We start from the raw sequence: 19,947 nt of genomic DNA on the forward strand, positions 1-19,947 counted from the left end.
TTTGCAACCCTCATGACTCAGAGCTGAAATACCTCTCAGAGGTACTGTCATACCATGGTTGTTAGTAAAACCACAGTGTAACCACTGATGCATTGCAGCGCCGCGCTACACTGAGCTCTAGGGATTTAACATCCTCTGGTAACACCAGCAATTAGACATCAGCCTGGTTATGTTGCAATAAGCTGTACCGTACAATAAAAGCCTACAGAAGCTTACATGACTATGTTTCAATGGGACATTATCCATCTATCCATATCTGGCAGCGTATAAAATGACTGTAAAATTCTCATTTAATGTGAATATATTTAAATATCGATTAATAGGCATTAGTCTGTACATAGTCTAATTATTCCGCATTATCTATAATCATTCTCATCTAGTTTATAAAAAGATTTCAGTGTATATTTACTGAGCTGACAAAAACTCAGCTAAGCTGTGAGAAATCACTTTGGAATCAGATATTATGGCGTTCGGTTGGTGTAGGGTTTGTGTGGTGAGGTGTGCAACATCCTTCTTGGACTCATCTGAAATTTACCTTCAGTTTGGACAGCTGTCCCAAGTCCTTGGCAGCACTGAAGATCATCTGAGCGCCCTGTTTTTGGAAAAACAGATACTTTTTAGGTTGTGGAAATAAAGTTGGAAACACTAAATAGATGAATGTGAAAGAAAATGAACTAACTAACTATGAACAAACTAAGAAACTCAAGCTGAATGGGCAAAGTCTCAAAAATGAACTCATTACTGCAATTGTTTTACAGGTGCAGCGGTTAATTCGGAAACTTTAAGTGGGAGGAAAATGTTTGAAAAACTGCTTGACATGATGGCATTAAAACCTGCATGTCTCCAAGGTCAACAACGATAAACTTTTAATGAGATATTCCTGAGATGAAAAATGTCAGACTGGCTTTTACAGTGGGATTAAGGGTGTAAAAAAAAACTCATGAAGATTTTGAGATGCCATGTTGTTTCATCTCCTGTACAGTAATTTGTGTGTTATGAAGGAGAAGGAGAGAGCTGCACAGGTGGGAAAATAAGAGAGAGAGGGACAGGTTGACAAGAGGTAGGTGTGTGTGTGTGTGTGTGTGTGTGTGTGTGTGTGTGTGTGTGTGTGAGAGAGAGATGAAAAGAATAAAAGAAAAAGGAAAGAGACAGATAATTGATGAAACTCACACTCTGGTCACTCAGTGGAGGCAGAACAATTGTTCTCTCGATGGTGTTCAGCACAATTTTCCATAGCTCTTTGAGGACTCGTTTCAGCACTGTCTTCTCACAAATCTTGGCAAATAACATCAAACTGCAAAGCGGCAAAAGAAGGGCACTTGTCAGGTCAACACTTGAAGCACGTGCCTCAAACTGAGCCAACATGGCTGAGGGCTCCAAATGATGACGTTTTCATAAATAATATGATTAAGTAAAGAAAAACACCTGTGATTCATAGAATAAAATCAGCAGCTTTATGCTTTAATCTCACACCATTGTGCAAGCAGGGACTCAGTAGACAGGAGGAAGGATTTGGTATTTCCATATCATTAAGAGGATTCCCTGTAATACCCCATTGGCCTCAATGTTGCTTTGACAAATGGTTGAGAGCGATTCCCAGAGCCCTGCTGAACCATATCATCGCTATAGTTCTTTCAAGAATGCATAAGAAGTAAATACCGACCCTTGGTTGAATTAATAGACATTCACAGATAATGGAGGTCTCTTTTTTTTTTTTTTTCCCCAAAAACTGGTTGTGATTATCTTGCTGTTGTATTTATTTTCGCAGACACATGTGGAGGGCCTTAAATGCTCCAAACTAAATATAATTATTAACGGTGACCTCAGCCTTCATCATGTCTGAGGATGAAACGTCATTAATGAAGTGGCTGACAGTGAGCAGGATTCGTTGGTCTCTTCAGAGTCAAGGGTTTTTCATCCTACACACGCTAATAAAGCAGCATTCAAACAGGCAAGAGCATTGGGAGAAAAAAGGCAGTCTCTTTATAGGAATGGGATTGCTCTGTTGACGTAGCTAGGGTGCTGACACAGAAGGCAACATAAGTTCAAGTGTACATTCAGGTCTCACAGGTACCTGACACAATAAAAACACATCACCACCAATGCAGCTCCTTGCATTGTTTTAACAAAGTTTTTTTTTTTTGGTCTGATAATCCCACAAAAACTTTCTGGTGTGCTATAACTTGGTAATAATTGATCCCTGTACCTTTACAATGTACTGCACGTGAGGCCCCCGCTGTCTTCATCAACTTGCTGATCTATAACAATCTTCATAAAAACCTGTCATCTGGTACTTGGGCATTAAACGTGTCTGGTGCTTAGTTTCACGAGGACTGAGCATACACGAGTGGGTAGCTTCTGTAATTTGTAAAAATGAACACTGACTATTCAGACACCCTCAGGACAAAACTCTCAAACTTGATGGCAATGAATGGTGAAGCTTCAACACACCCACATGTGGATTAATTACTTTCAGTTTGCGAGAGAAGGTGGTGCTTATTGGACAAAACTGCCTTGTATTTTAGAGGTTAAACTCTGACTTTGTATTCAGTGGACACTCACTTTTTATCCAGAAGGTCCATAAGAGGCCGGAGGACAGTCTCTGCATCCATGGCAGCGTTGCTCCCTTTGGCCACACCTTTCATCTGGACCAGCTCTTGGTTCATCTGCTTCACGCAGTCCTCGATCACAGGTTTGAAACTAAGTGATAGAAAACACAACAACACTTTCAATCCTTTGTTGCTGGGTGTGTATTTTAGGCTGCTGCAGCAGTAGTAACGTTGGGGAGGTGCGAGCTCACTCCTGCTGGTCCTATTAGATTATTGAAAACGTGTTGTGTCTTTTGTTCAGGCTGAAATGTTTAGCAACTTGCTGTGCTTGGGAAGCATGGTGCACAGCAAGCACTCGAGTCAATTATAACTGGAGTACATGTCTGTCAATAACTAAGCAGTGTTGTAGTACAATTTCTTTGATGGAACAAGAAATGAATGAGGACATTAACCTTAATGAGAATGATGCCATACAGACACACACACAATGAGTCAGACTAACGCTTACCTGGAGCCAAACACTCCACTGAGTTCATCCAGCACCGTGTTGAGTTTATTCTGCAGCTCCTTTAGCAGATCACTTGCCTCTGCATCCAGCTGTCAGTGGAAGACAGACAGTTACTACATCAATACACTCCAAACAGTAGCCCACACTGATTAGAACTCTATGTCTCTGGTGGATGCCTCAACTGGGGTGGGGGTGTTAGGAGGGAAGACGACAGGCACAGAGGAGAGTAACCTGCCTCGCTGGTGGCCTCCCACTCATTCTGCCTGCCATCTGTGCCAAGCGACGTTCTGAATACAAATGGACGGCTCACCTCCGAGCGCTGCAATGATGACTGCTTGCCGAGTCATGAGACATGGTGTCAGCAAAGAGTGATCTAGGCTAGTGGTCTCTCAAAAGGGAACATTTTTGTGGACTACTACACATGTTACAGTAGAAAGAGTTTGCTGTCTGCCAGTTGTATCTCAGGGCATAAAGCTGACGTCCATAAATATAAAGTCTTGTATCTATTTATAGATGTTGTGATGCCGAAATCCTTTGACTGACTTTTTTATTTACAAGAAGAATATTCACAAATTTACTCTCAGCATTTATGTGCCCATGCATGGTATGTGTTGGGTTTCTGCAGCGCCAAAAATGTGCATGTGCATGTGATGGATGTGCAGATGTGTTCATGTTTGTGTTGATCTGTGGTTTTGGGCATGATCTGAGAAAATGCATGGGTGGACATCGGATATTTGTGTGTGTGTGTGTGTGTGTGTGTGTGTGTGTGTGTGTGTGTCTGTGTGTGTGTGTGTGTGTGTGTGTGTGTATGTGAGTGTATTTGTGTCAATATCTGCATGTATGAGTGCATCTGTTTGTCTCAGTGCTTATGAATTACATTTGTCCAAATATTGATGTTTTGGATGGAGGTGGAGAACACACGTCGCTGAGGCTCAGTGCCTGAGATGGATGTGTGAGGCCAGGCACCGCACCACATGCATGACAGATCGTCATATTAGAACTGATAAGCTTGGCCATGAAGCCGTTCATCTCACACATTTTAATGGCAGATGCCTCAGCTGGGAAGCGGATGTGTAAACTAAACCTTTTATAGACATTGTTATTCTGCAGACATGCTTCTATCTGCAGCATGAACGAGATAGATTTATAAGTGCGCGAATGTGTGTTCACGTTTGCATGTGTTCATACTGCTGTCACTTCAATGGAAGCGATTGCAGCATGCAAGATTTTTCGGTCACAGAGAAAATTGCCCATAGAGGTTAGAGATGTTATTTCACTGTCTGAGTAATGGATAACATCTTTTCAAGTGATATCAGAAAAATACTGTAGCCTGTAGTCTTTTATCAGTTCCCCCTGGCCTGGGGAAAGTTTTAGACTGGGCTCTAATCTGCAACCTGGCAGTCTCTGAAATTGAGATTCTCAGTTTTTTTACAAGGACACTGTATCTTAATGGGAATGCTGGCAAAGGAATTTCATCCCGCTGCTAGATAAACCAAGGCACCTGTCGCCCCAGAAAAAACTCCATTCTGACTCCATGTGGCACCTGATGCTCCAGTCAAATGCATACCTGGAGACTTCAGTCCTGTTATAAGGGCCTTCATTCAAATGTAGTTGCAGACCATTCTTCGACTTGGCCAGCGAAGCAGTTTTGTAGATTGAAAATATCAAAGATTCACTTTATGAAATGTCAGGCTAAAGTTAAATTCCTGGATTAGCCTGGAAATTGGTTATGATGCAGAATCCAGTAATGAATGTTAAATGTATATGGGGTACTATATAAATAGATCCCATGTCTAATGTCTTTCACTCTCCATTTGAACTGTCAGAAACTAGTTATTGTCAATATGTGCACCAAATTATGTTAATAACACCTCAAGTAACTGCACTTAGTGTTTGATGACATTTTTCATTATGGTGATTAAACTTTATGCAAAGTAAACATCAATTTCAGGATCTATCACCATGGTAGCTAGTTTCACTCGACACTGACGGGCATCCAGAGCCCTCCAGAGTGTACAAACTCTCCCCTGGCTGAAAGCCTATCAACTGCAGCTCAGCTTTGCTTCCCTTTGTCTGTTTCAACAATACAATATCTACCCACTGGCAGGTTGTTATCCCGAAACATAGTTTGTCCTTAACAGTGCCAAGTAAATAAAAGTTTAATAAACCACCGTCACTAAAGTGAGAAAAGCATATTAGCAAACAGGACAACACCCAAAATAAAGCCTGATATCAATCTGGGGAGATCAGCCTGTGATGATTCCATAAATGTGGGCAGTGTAAGAGATTATTGCTAATCTCTGTTATTTGTAACGCTATGATAACAGGTCTGGGTAATTACACTGGCTCTCTGGGAGTTAATTGCTGATAGGGTACTATTCTGTAATGAATAGGCTTCTGTGCAGACAGGAAACTAATGGAAAACCTTCACCAGGAATACATTTTGGCTACAGAATTATCATTCAGGAGAATTGTCTAAGATGTTCTTAAAGATATACCTGATTATCCATTAACAGTGAATATTCACTATTTGACATTTGGAAGGGATGTAAAGACTTCTTATGGCGTTATTCTCCAGACAATAATGGTGTCGGAGTGATCCAGGTCTAGATCTGCTAACTGGGAAGAGGGAGCGGCACCTCAGCTAAGGGCACAGCTGGAAAGATTTGTAAGTGTTTGTGAACCTCATTAAACAGTCTGAAAAATCCTGTCTGAAGCATTTTGTGACTGCAGCCTGGGGAATGAATAGAGATGATCAAAACCACAGCCAGCAACCTGGTGAGGCCCTGACTCTGCTTTTTGCGTCGGGGAAAAAAGAGGTAACAATGAACTAAAGTAAATATCACACTTCTAAATTAGCCATGGATCGAGAAGTGGCAGACAGAAAAAAAGCAGGCTAAAAATAAAGATGGGATTGGGTGGGTTGAACCACTATCCCCAGAGCGCTGGGGATGGTGAGCTTGAGTAGCCTGTCCAGAGGGGTGATTGGTAATTCAGATTCCATATGCTCTGTGGCACATGCTGCTGGAGGGGGTGGGGTGAGAAGCATAGGAGCGTGAGGGGTGGTGGGGAGGCATTGTGGGGGGAGGGGGCGTGCTTTTTCGTATCATTCGGTAAATGGTGGGAAGGGGTGTTGACGAGTCCTATTACACACACCTTACAGAAGGACACAACCCCCTCCTCCTGGAGACAGAGAGAGAGAGCACAGAAAGGAAACGGGGGAAACAGAAGACACAACGACAGGAGACAAAACGCAAGGCAAGACAGGCGTTAGATACTGAAGAGAAACATGCATGTAAGTCATAAGAAGCCGAGGCGGCTGCTTCTCAGGTTAGACTGACAGACCGACATGTCGACAGGGGAAATATTCAACGATGCTTCAAACCCGAACACACAGATTTAGAGGGTTTAAGGGGGAAGTTACAGATGAACTGTAGCAGAAGTCAGAAAGGTGATAATAGCAAACTGAACTTCATGACAGATTAGTCTATTTGATGGGTAAGTACATAACTGAGGGAGGGAGTGTTGGGGTCAACTCACTTTCACTTATAAATGTCATCCGAAACGATCATTTACATAATCATGACACAGCATTTATTCCGCAGCAGAGAGCTGATCTGAAGATGGGGATTTAAACCTCAATACTAACTTGCATCAACCCTGCTGAAGCGTCCTTCAGCAAGACAGTGAATCCTCTGAAGCTCTGGGAATCCTCTTCTTTAGCTAACTTTGTGGTATGACCTTCCAGTGGAAGGACACACATCACAGCTGTGTTGCATTATAATAATTCATATATTATATGAAAAAATTATATATATTTTTAGACTTAGAGTTTAGAAATCTAAGTTGTATTGAAAGTGAATTGCCTCAAACTTTGACACAGACACAGCAGACAGACACATGTAGGTAGGCACAGACCTGTTTGCCTCCCATGGACTCAAACATCTTCTCCAGCTGAACACGGAGCTGCTGAATATTGTTGAGGAGGATACAGGGCTGTAAAAGTACAAGAATGAATATAAGTACATTGTCTTGTAAACTACAGTGTATGATCTGATGTGCCACAAAAATATCAAATATATCTTTGATGTTGTTAACATCCTGAAAAACATGGTACATTCAATTACCTGTTCTTACAGCTACTGACACTATACTGTAACAGTTTGTGAGCTACAGACCCGCAAATATAATTGAAAACACACAGCAAATTTTCAGAGAAATCACAAAGGTAAAAACAGTAAAATCCATCAGTTTTGATTTCCTGACACTTCATCTATACAAAGATGCGAGGTCTCTGCACGACATCGACAGTCAGCAGGGAAACGCGATACATAATACAAGAGGGAGAGAAATGTCTGCACTGAATATGTCAGGCATTATTGATTCTTAGATCCACAGCAAGTTTAACAGATGACAGACATTAATCACACTGATTCTTATGGAGACTAAGAGTAATTCTTCAGAGTCTTCAGTCAGTTACATATTATGTACATTATCAGCCCAAAAAACCCAACTGACAACAATACAACTGACAAAAAATTATGATTGTGCTAATGGATAGCTGTAAAATGATCATTCTGTGTCCCATAGGAGAAGGATGATTGGTCTCATTCAGTCCACAAAGCAGCCAATGGTGCCTCTGCGGCAGCACACAATGGCGTGCTCGCTACCAGATTTATGAACTTATTTGTATGAGAGTGATTAGATATTCTAAATCTGAACGAAAGCAATGGAGATTTCCCACAGCTACATATGTCTGACTTGAAAAATATATAATAAGGGGTTTGGTTGCATTGGATCAGTTAAATTCCAGGGGCAATTTTGATATCAGTTAAGATTACAGATAAACAGAAAAAAAGACAGCTTTTTCACAGTGGTGGAATTATGTACATCTACTCATCGATTTACAGTATTCAGTGGGGTAATGCAGTTTAAATAGGATAACTATAAACTAACAAATTTTCCTGGAAATATTATTCACATCAAAAAATGTGTTCATATCAGCACTATGTTTGCAGAGACACTTAAAATGACCCTTGAGATCAGTGGTTCACTACACGGGGAACAAGGGGTCCCAGGATAAATCTGAGGTGTCATAAGGTAATTTAAAGGAATTTTCTCTAACACAAAACAACATTTATTATTCTGACATTTGTCCATTTTTAATTTTTTTATGTAAAATGCTGGATGCTTTCACCTCTTTAGGTAAAAATATTTAGAATCCAAAATCCTTGAACAAACTGAGCAATCAAACTGTTAACAACTCATGTTACGCCAACACTGTGCCCATTGACACAGGAGCCACAGGAGCCCAAGTAGATCCTGATTTGATTTGAAGGTGCTCTGCTGAGTTATTTTTGCAGTCTTCTTCTTCCCTGCCTTTGTTGGCGCATTGCTGCACATCGTAGTTTGATCCGTGCAATGATGAGCCACCACTGCCAGGACTCTATATCGTGTCACCAGTGCATGGACATGTGCTTATGCATCCTTGTGCATGTTCAGGAGATAAACAAAATGGCTACCCACTCATAAAAAAAACTGCTTCATAGTGCTACTAGAGGTCTGAAACTCCACAAGGAACCTTTAAGGACTCGCAAGCCTCAAAGGTGGGGAATCACTGCTCCAGATCCTCATCTTTGCTTATACTAATACTACGCTCTCTTGATCTATAGTTGAGTTTGTTGGCTACATATGTTCTTGGTAAAGATGGCTATGATGTATGTCATGTATTGTATATGTGACAGTTAACAAATTAGAGATTAGGTTTAAATTGATGTAGCTATGTAATGCCATCTGTCTCCTATTTCCTTTTTTCCATCATCTGTCTCGTCAGTCCTGTCTCGAGAAGAGACATTTCATGTTTTCTCTGGGACAGTTGTAATGAGCCTGTCAACAATGTAAAGAAACATCTGCCTCCTCCGCTAGTACCCTGTGTGTTATCTCTCACTTCAACTTCAAAGACCAGTGCGGATAATTAGGCCACTCGGAAGGCTCTGCATTTGGTCATCCATCACATTAAACAATGGACAGAGAGCCCAGAAAATACCAATGACTTTCCTCCATCAGCTTTGGGCTGTGAAATGAATTATTGCATCTTAGTTAATAAAGACTGTTAAGAGCATTACAGAAGACACGACAGGGCTCAGTATAGAGAAGACTGTGCTGCTGTCTGAAACATTTTCCACATGGTCTCCATGCCAACTGATGTTGGAGACAGTCATCATGGAAACGCCATCATCGGACTTACAGCGTCTTTATTTGCACCAAAAAACCTTAATATAATCTTTGCTATTAATATTTGCAGACTTTGAATGGGCACTTACCACATTCTCCTTACTCAAATGCAAAGGAAAGTCCTTGGTTACGATCGCAGCATATTGCAGAAGAACTTTATTGATAGTCTGCAAGGAGGGAGAGATTCAGTATTATAATTACAATTTGTTTGCTGTTCTATTATTGAATCTTTGGAACTCACTGAAAAACTTTAGGCAGTCACAAGCTAGTAACAAGATAATATCAAATAGAGTGAATATACCAAAGAGTCTCACTAAATCGATGGCAAACTCTTTAACTGTGAGTTAGCGTGAGAAGGGGGGGTGGGGGTGGCTGACCTTTGCAAATCGGCACATGAAGTGAGCCAGAGCCTGTGGGTTCGGACACTCCAGCTTCTTGATAATCTCAAAACTCTGGTTTAGTTGAGTGAACACATCCACCACCGAACAAGAAAAGAGGGCGTGCTCCGAGGTTTGCTGAAACTGTAGCAAGAAAGAGAGTGTAAGCAAAGGACATGAAGTCACTGCCAACAGAAAATTATGTTTATGTAGTAGTTCCCAAGACTTTGACATGTTACATTTGTGAAGTGCCCCTTTATGAATACTGTTTTACAGTACTACTGACATTTAAAAAAATGTCTATATTCAATTGTTTTTCACTATTCAATTTAAAATATAAAACTTTAACAGAAGCGATACTGCTATGCAATCTTTCAAACTGTTTTTGTTAGCAGCAGTTTTTGTAAGAGCTTCTCTACACAATTAGCTGCAAGAGAGGTCATGAAAAATATACTTCCTTAATGCTAGTAAAAATGAACACATGCATACAAACATGTGTGAAGGTGCATCAATATCCTGCATAATGTCTGTGCCTAACTTGTATTGTGAACACATTTCCTCTCATTATTGCCTAATATCCCTCTGTGCCTTTTGCTGTCCGAAAAAAATCATGTTTGCGTCCTGTTTTTTTTATAAATTTTTAATTGAAATTTCATTCATATTCCTGTCTTGTGATGTCTCTGGGTGAGAAGTGTTTTTAACTGTATGTTATTTCCTTAATCCCCTCACACCCTCTTCCTCAAGATGTAAATTCAGTCTTAGCAGACCATTAATAAGAAATCAGCTTTAAGTGGCTTTGTTGGTTAAATATAAAGCTACATATTGAGGAATAATTTAATGCTGTACTCACTCCATCTTTCTTGTCCCTTTCCAGTGCTCCATTCAGGAAATCCATGGCAACGTCCTCGTTCTCATCAAGCCACTGAATGACAAATGGCTCAAACCACCTGAAAAAGAAAAGCCTTCTATCATTGAGGGGTCAAATCACAGTTAGATTATTTCATCTGTCTGGAGTGCCAGAGGAGTGTGGGTTTATTTTATGAGAACAAATCAGAAACCAAGGCTTTTTAGTTATTTAAAAATGATCAGGGAACCACTTTGTTTAAGGAAGATGTGGTTTTGGCCAAGACTCCAATTCATGCAGGCATTGATATCAGGTTTCAGTTTGTAGACTGCGAGGCTCAGACAGAGGACAGCAGAGGACAGGACAGGACAGGACAGGACAGGACAACACAGGCCTGGATGGATGAGTCGGGTAAGGAAGTACATTTGTTAGTGGAATAGTAATGCTGTTTTGTCTGTTTCACTTTGCCATTTATTTGTTTAATACAGTGCCTGAGCTTGTCCTCAGAGCAACGGATGTCCCCTCAAAACTGCTTTGTATTCACGCTAAGGGCATCTGCCACAAGAGGGAAAGCCAATAAATAAGGTGGGTGTGGCGACAGAGAAAGAGAAGAAAGACAGGCATACAAAAGAGAAAGACTGTGTGTACAAGCGTGTGTGTTTGTATGATGTGTATGCCTTTGGAAGAATCAATCCTGCCAGAGATGGTGTTTGAGTGACAGTGTTGGAGAAGGGGAGGGCAAGTCATTACTCTGATACACTGGCAAGATGGGAGAGGGCATTACGTTCCCTTTGTGTGTTACATGTGTTTGTATTGCAGCTATTCCTGCTGTGCTATGCATGATTATGAATGCACAATGGAAAAAAGATACGTGAAAAGAAGAACAAAAACATGCTTTTAGATTATACATTTATTTCCTCATCCAAAAAAGTTTATGCTTGGCTTGTTTAAAGGTTTGCCAGCACAGATTATCCAAACATGAAAGTTTTACTGATTCAGACTCTACCAGAAACAGGTCTGATTTACCATGATTTGTAGTCATCACATTCACATAACTGACCGTTACAGAATCTTTCTCCTTAGGGGTTTATGTGTAATACTGAAAAATGATTAAAATAGATTTTAAATGTTGATTTCCTTAAGCTACAAAACACTGTGGAGTTCCACAGAGATCAATCTTGGCCCGTACTTTAGTTTTTTTGCCTTATTTACACTATGTAAATATGAAACTGATTATTAAAAAAATTAGAGGCAGAAGTGACCAATGAAATGTGAAAGACATTATCTGCCTTCTATCTTAATTTATTAAAAGGGCTATAAAATGTTATCCTAAAGCAACTGAACAATTGTGACTTTTTCTTTGCAACAGATCTGAGTAAGTCAATCCTTTTCTGTTGCCCTGTTTGTTAACTTGTGTGTAACAAGCAATCTGTTCATGTTATATTATGCATTTGTAATTAAATATGTAAATTAAATATATGTATCCCCCTTAATTAATAGCGTATCTGTGCACTTTTGTTCATACTGTAAAATTAGTGTGAATACCTGTTTGTGCATTTCTGCCTGTGCACGTGTGTGGAAATGACACTTACAGAGAATATTCAGGAGGAACATCCTTGAAGGCTGGCAGGTCACGGACATACTCATTATGGAACCATTTGACTTTGAAGTGAAGATTCATGTATTCAGTACTTTTGCATAGGCGGTGCTTGTCATGCTCTGTAATGCAAATAAAAACATGAGAAGCACACATGTTAGCATGCACAGTAATATTAATGAGTCTCAAACACATGGGAACACCTCTGGACTGAGCAGACAGCATGGTAAATTCTAAGTCGTCACTGCAGTGTCAAACTTTTGTTCTATAAAATAGTAAACGTGTTGCATGTGATCTGTTTCTGCTGCTTCTTTGAACAGCTTCTTCCAGCAAAAAACTCGCAAGGCACAAGTATAGACACACACACTAATAGAAATGTACAAATATCTTTATAAGCATAAAGTGGACTTGGGCAGCAGTGGTTGCTTTTAATCTGACATCTTAACTGGCTCAATTATGTACAGCCTAGAGCTATCAAAGAATGACGAAATAAAAACAAGCTTGTGTGTGCGTCCAGCTCTCTTCAAAAGAAAGAAAGCCCTTGAATGACTGCATACAAACTGAAACTAAAATGGATTGGACTTTCATGTCAGCTGACATGGCTGCTGAGTCATTTAGTCCAGCTCACTGTAGACATTTTAGTACAGTTAAACATTTCCATGGGATCCCCTGGAGGAGTAATGAATGGTGATGGTGCAAAAGAGGGAGTGAATAAAAAAGAGATGAGGGAAAAGAAAGGAGAGCAATGAAGCAAAAACAGAGACGAAAGAGAGAAAAACACGAGGGAGAAAGACCAATGATAAGGAAACTATTCTGCAATTGCAACACTGGGTAAACTCAATTGCCTTTGTTACATTCCTGATTGTGATGCAATGACACTAAGAAGAAGAAGAAACAGAGGAGATGAGGAAATATCATGGCAGCACAGAGGATGATGGGAGCATTTTTTCTATCGTTGAAATAAAAATAGGAAATCAAGCTAACATTGCATATAAAAGAGACTAAACACTACGAAAGGAGCGAGGAGAGTGAAGGCTCAGTTCGGGACTGTCTTCGTCAGAAAAATTACAGCGTTGTTTGTTTAACAACCTCTTTACATTTTCTTTACAAGCGACCTCTTGTGGCCGTGTGAATAACAGCTGTTGTGTATCTGGTACAAAGATGGAAGGTGGCGGGTGGCTGGGTGTGCAGTGTGTCTGACTCTGACTCCAGAGACTATGCATCTCATCTCTTACCAACAGTCACTGTTACTTTCTTTTAAACAGGATCACAATCTTCCCGCAGTATTTGTTATGATCAAAAAGCACAACATATTTTGTCGTTCAGGTAGGAGGACACCTGACATTAAAGGGCCACACCACTGATTTTATACATGAAGATCAATTCTCTTCTCACAAGGAATACTATTCAACCTGTCAAAACAGTTGTCAGGCGTCTCTGCAACTGGGCTTTTTAATACAATGCCTGTATTATAAAATGGAGGTGGTGGGGGGCGAAATACTGCACATTGGTCAGGGAGGGTCTAATGGAAGATGATCATGCAACAAAGACCCCTGGCTGGAGAGGTATACTGCAGTCCATAGTAGGCATGAGAACACAAAAACATCTGCAACTGCACTCTGCAATCTCATAGTGAATACTGTATATGTAATGCAGGAAGAACGCACAAAACTCAGTCTGCACCCGAGGCAGATCACCCCAGCCTTTTCCAGTGTGTGTGTGTGTGTGTGTGTGTGTGTGTGTGTGTGTGTGTGTGTGTGTTTGTCTCTTCGCCTCTCTCTGTGACTCCTCAATGTTTTGTTTTACTTCTTTTGTCCAACCTTTTCTTCCTTATTTTGAGTGTTTTTGTGTACTTTTTATCCAGTATGCAAATTGCCATGTAATCCCTTTCTGTATGGCAGAGAGCAGATATCTGGGTTTTTTTTGTGTTTTTTTTGCAGATGTTGCAGTTTTCCACAGATAAAATGTGTGTTGTTGGGTGGGGGGGACAAATTTGAGAATTTTTTTTATTGCCAGGTATGAACTCTATTACATCTCAGATAAATCCAGACAAAATGTGGCGTTATGTGGACACCAGACGGTAGATCTTAAACAGGGCGAAAGAGGATGGTTTTTAAAAAGTATAGCAGAAATAGAGACACACACAGTCACAGTCTTTGGCAGATATAAGATACATACATCCACACAACATCAAAGACAGGTTTAATTCCAATGCATCGCACCCTAGCTGCTGTGCCTTAATCCTGATAAGAACCTGAGTGCTTACTCTGATGAATAGTGCAACGCCTGCCACCGCACTCTCCTCTCTAAGCTCTGAGGAAAACATTTACATATGTGTCATTAACATATTTACCTGTATGAGAATGTATCAAATTCACAGTGCAGTATTTTACTCCTTAGACCGGACGAGTCAGTTTAATGCAGCCCACTGCAAACCTGCTTTCGAAATTGAGGTTAGAGAAAAACCTTCAAACTTAAAATTAGTGTTATTACAAAAACAACAATAACAATGGAGCTGTGTAAAAATGTCAGAGTAGCATGACTCATGGGAGGGACTGCACACTCCAACTGGATGGAACACAATTGTGCCGCAACCCAATTCTCTGAAAGAGTGTCTCTGAGAAATAGTCTCTGATGATACTTCTCATTGTAGCAGAAACAGTGGGTGTGAAGTTGTCAAAGCCACCACAGCTGAACACTTATCATAGGTAACGTGTCGGGAACAGAAGGTTAAAAAACACAACCTGGTAATGTTGACTGACAAGTGATCTGATGGAATTTCATTGTAAAAACAGTGCAGACGTATCCTCTTTAAATATTGCGTGGAGCATCATGTCTATCTAAGTTATTTTCTCCTCTCACACCGTGAATGACTGAGGTGGGTTTGTTCCACAGATTTTAACATTTTGACAGACAACTTTTCACAAATCTCAGGAGCCACACTAGGGGACAGTTTTAAGTTTTACAATGTCCTGCACATTACACTATATGAAAAGCCACAATGATCCCAGCACCTTGCAGTTATTGTCTGTGGGAGCTGAACACTAGAAAATGGCTGGGATCACTGCTTTCATCTACACCTAACCTTCATGGTCAAAGTGGTTTTGATGGCTGAAATTGCAGAGGGATTTAAGGTTTCACCTGGATTCACCTAGCCAGTCTGTGTCATAGAAGGAGCAGGTGGTTTAAACAGTGTGAATATTGAGCTGAGATTGTTTTACTGTAGAGAGGACCTGCAGTTATTCTCCTGCGGAGGTTGTGCAATCTGAACTGAGGGGTCCACTGTGGCAGTGCCACTTTAATAACTGAGCTGGCACTGCAAGGCAGCTTAAACACATACAGGGGTGGACACGCACATGCACACACTTACACTCCCAATCACAGTTTGTCAACCTTTCTGCTCTGAGCTCCGAAATGCACACACTCACAGTCACATAGTCACCTAAAGGAAGCAGATGGAGGTCAGCTGGGAGACTGAAAAGTAGAGGTCAGCAGGTGTTAGCTTGCTGTATGTGTGTTTGCAGAGTGTGTGTCTCGTTATAACACGTACTACATACATACATGTACATAATCAATGTTATGTACATTTCTACAGCCTTAAAGTTTCTTCTGCCCTTTCTTTCATTGTTGTTGCAAAAGAAATACAATACTGCTTGACTAGAAGGTTTCACTGTTCACATAAAGCCCTTCTTTATGTACAAAGATATCAGTAAGATATGCACATAATGAAAGGGAGAGCGTGTTTGGTGAATCTGAATTAAGGAAAGACTCAACTGTTTTTTTTCATACAGAAATTGTACTGAATTGGTTTTCATATTCAATTTTCAAACCAAATTTCCAGAGAGGAGAAGGCACCAATGTCTTAGATCAATATTACTGATGTATTAGCACATGAAGGTCAATATAATTTGTGGCTGCATTTCATTTACTGAAGGGAATGGTTCATCCAGTATTCTCAAACAACACTTTTCCTTCAAGCTTCAAAATCAGTAGTTTGAAGACGGAAACATCTGCCAGAGGTTAACAGAGCGATAAGTCCTTGAGAAGCTTTCGTCTTTCGAAACTCCTCAGTTTAGGAGTCATAAAGCCGATATCCTCTCTCTAGAAAACGGAAGCACAGAGGGACAGAATGCGCTTCTTTGCACACTCTGAATAAAAGCAAAAAGATATAATTTTCCACTCACTGGGCCCAATGTGACTGTTTGAATAGAGGAGAGAATCTGAGGGAAATGAGGCCACAGGGAGCAGTGTTTTAAGAAGCTTGCAATAGAATATACAGACACTGTCAAACTTCGGACTGAGTTAGTTTTTTTTTTTTTTTTTTTTAGGAGGCCACAGATAATTCTTGTGTTTAAAAAACAGTCAAAGCCTCCTCAAAAATTTAATTACAGGCTGTTGAACCTCAATATGATTAATTTATCATTCATTGGTGTATTTCACGTCCATGACTAATTATTTTGTAAGCCTAGATGTCAGATTTTTTCAAATGGACAATCTGTCATTCTGGAAGGTAAGTCAGTTCATATTTATTCATGCTGTTTATGCAAATGCAGCCTCCTGAGGCCTCCTCGTTGTGTCACAGGGACTGACACGTTTAAAAAAAAAAAATAATGAAAAAAGCATTTTGCATACTGTGTATGTGCGTGCATGTGCATGTTTGAACGTGTGTTATGTTTGTGGCACCACAAAGACTGAAGCAAGCAGCACAACAATGTGCTATTTTTCTGACCTTGAAACATGTGTTATCTATTCGTATGGCATGTTTGTGCCCTGCACCCTGTGAATGATGCAAAGGTTTGAACAGACGCACAACAATACAGTAGCTGCCTGCAAATGAGATACCACAAGGTCAGGTATTTGAATTATTATAAAAAACTGGAACTCTGACTGTCCAATGAAAAGAGACTGTGAATGGCCAGGGATGTTTTTACTGCTCTGTTAACATGTGGAATATGTTAACAAATTCCTCAACTTGACCATAAAAAATGCAAGTTGTTGCGATTATTTCAAGAATGCCAGTGAGACACATTCTGCAAAGTGCACGTTATTAATTAAGTATTAGCAGCATATGTCATCCACAACTGCCTGTGGACTTTGTGACAACCTTCTCTTTAATTCATTTGACTGAGGCCTGATCCATCTGCAGTCTCTAGTTTGAAGGAGGAATTTGTGGGATCAGCACCAGGCTGTCATAAAGAAACAACACTTCTACTGTGAACATCAAACTGTCCAGTGTTTTCCTGGTCTTACACGTTGCAAATGACGAATGTAGGTCTGGTCTCTCGTCTTCATTTGGTGAGGCATTATCATTACAGGCCATTGTGATTGGCACAGCTGTTTAACAGATAATGTGACTGGCTGAAAAGATAACAATTAATCATCACACCCATCTTATTTATATTCCACTTCAACGGTGCTTTTGCAAATAGCGTGCACATGCACAGATGCACATATATAGAGAAAAGTATCAAGTGTGCCTCAATGCAATCTCATTGTCTGTACATACACAATCTAGCAATAATAATCAGGCTGTTAAAATAGGGCCCTCATATCTTTGTATGCAAGTCGATGTGTGCATGTGCTTTTGTGTACATTGGTACATTCATTGCCTTGTTGTATGTGTGTGTGTGTGTGTGTGTGTGTGTGTGTGTGCCTTTGTGCCCTGCTGGTGGTAAACAGTGTGGGCTGTCCTGAGGGAGGAGTAGGCTCAGGGTCCCTGGTGAGGATGTCATCTTGTCTGACTCAGCCCACAGGGACTGACAAATGCGCTCTCTTCCTCATTGATTCAAATGCCATGGATATTATGACAAACTGCAGTGGTTCACCATCCTCCAATCACCATTCGGTGAGCATAGATATAGGAGCATGAGGTTAGATCTGTTCAAGAAAAAAATTAAAATAAAAAGACTGGAGGACAAGAATTGAACCAAGTCAAGTATAGTTTTCTGTGTGACATAATTCCTTCATCTTGGCTTCTGACCCAGTTTTGTCAAAAGGCTTCCTAAGCTGTAGCACAGGACCTACTGACACAGCTCTGCTATAACACCATAGCCCACAGAGACACTAACTCCTGTTGATGTGACTCAAACATATAATGCATTTGGACAAAGCCAAAGTTATGACTCAGTAATCTAAGAGTCCACTCTGGTTCAGTATAGTAAATCACCATTCCAGTGTATCTTTTACAGATATACTGCATTTACTTTCATTAACTTTATTTAAACAAATGCACTAAAACAACAAATCGTACAAGGATTTCTTCAGGCATTTACCCTTGTGTTTGCAAAAACACCTGCAGGTACATCTGTGTATTGAATGATGAGATCTCTATGTGTAAAATGAATGCACCACCTGCAAGGCTCGAACAGGAAATCAGTACTTTATAAATCCTATCCTATCAGAATTAAGTGTGCAGTGTGAATAGTGCAAAGAGGCATCAGAGATGAACAGTTGGAGAACAGACTAGCTTCTTTAAAAAAAAAAAAAGACTGCAACACATACCCTACAGCCATGCCTGAACCCCGTAAACAATGTCTTTTTGTGGCAACAAAACTCCCACCGCCAAGGTACATTAATTGAAACTCAATTAAAAAATTCTGTGGAGTGAAGCTGTTCCAGCAAGCTGAAGATTAGTTAATGGGCTGCTGGAGCATTGGATCTTTAATGACATGCTCCAGAGACCACAGCCATTAAACAACCATACAGTGAATATACTACATGTACTGTGGAACTTCATCACACAAGGCACCCTTTTGTTGCCAAAACATAGTCAAATTATTGATATGTGACTTTGTTTTGATTAAGGTGACAAGAGATCTGCTGATATTTCTTTGAGTCAAAATTTTCTGTGTAATGGCTTTACCTTTGCTTCTGAAAAATCAAGAATTTACCTTACACGAGAACCTGTCTGTCACTGGACATGGGAAATGATGAAATGATAAGTGTGTGAAAACTCATCTTACAAGTACAGAGTGTTTTTTGGAGTATTTACCATGTACGAAATGGTGAATAAGTGAATGAGGGAGTGAATTCAGCTGCAGCCATTCACTCTCACATCCCTCTTTTCTGTCTCTTCTTCTTTTCTCTGTCCACCCCGCCTCCCGCGCTCTCTTGCTCTCTCACACATTCAGAGATCCACACAGAGATGCTAAAATTAGTAGCATCCATTTCTGCACCAGCACTGGCACCAAAGGCCTTAGAGCAGGAAGCAGAGGATGCATCAAAGACTTCATTAAGTACTGCACATGCACATGTGTGCACACAGACACAGGCACACAAACACACACACACAGATTCCTCTTTTATACTCGTTCACTCTTTCTTTCTTACTTGCACAACTGAACGCTTGCACAAATGCACAGACGAACATGGCTGCATGCACAGACACACACACTAACGGAGAAACACAGACCAACAAAGCAGGACATTCTGGCCCGCCTCCTTCAGGGTGTCTCTGTCAGCCGCCCTGCCAGTTTCTCTGTGCCTTCTTATGTAAACAGGTCACTCTGAGTTACTTCCGTTTGTCTGAATGAGAAAGAGAAGCAGCAACCTGGACTGGCTCAGTATTCCTACCCTCTACCACCTCATTGTCTCCCTTCCCTGTGTAAAAGCACATACAGTTCATGCACGTATGAAGGAATGTACACATGCATGCTACAGGATGTACATGTGTACAGCATGCATACATTTCAAATGTGACCTTGCATACACTTATACTACCGATTTGTGAACCTTTCTGTACTGTTTCTATTGATCATCTCAACACACACACACACACACACACACACACACACACGCGCAGATACACACGTGCACATACACGTGTTAGCTGAAGGTGC

At 40.5% G+C, this 19,947-nt stretch overlaps 1 protein-coding gene across 1 annotated transcript in view; it reads right to left on the minus strand.

Moving 5' to 3' along the window:
- Positions 1–19,947, minus strand: part of unc13c (unc-13 homolog C (C. elegans)) — a 103,479-nt gene that overhangs the window by 12,548 nt on the left and 70,984 nt on the right. The window contains exons 20-29 of the mRNA XM_023411972.2: positions 12,105–12,231; positions 10,519–10,615; positions 9,669–9,812; positions 9,381–9,458; positions 6,976–7,053; positions 6,214–6,240; positions 3,058–3,146; positions 2,563–2,700; positions 1,171–1,294; positions 536–592 (exon numbers count right to left, since the gene is read on the minus strand). Of these exons, the coding sequence (XP_023267740.1) occupies positions 536–592; positions 1,171–1,294; positions 2,563–2,700; positions 3,058–3,146; positions 6,214–6,240; positions 6,976–7,053; positions 9,381–9,458; positions 9,669–9,812; positions 10,519–10,615; positions 12,105–12,231 (959 nt within the window). The remainder of the gene's footprint in view (positions 1–535; positions 593–1,170; positions 1,295–2,562; positions 2,701–3,057; positions 3,147–6,213; positions 6,241–6,975; positions 7,054–9,380; positions 9,459–9,668; positions 9,813–10,518; positions 10,616–12,104; positions 12,232–19,947) is intronic.

Source organism: Seriola lalandi, unplaced genomic scaffold (genome assembly GCF_002814215.2).
Source record: "Seriola lalandi dorsalis isolate HSWRI2012SDOR001 ecotype SW California unplaced genomic scaffold, Sedor1 jcf7180002054474, whole genome shotgun sequence".
NCBI classification, from domain to species: Eukaryota; Metazoa; Chordata; class Actinopteri; order Carangiformes; family Carangidae; genus Seriola; species Seriola lalandi.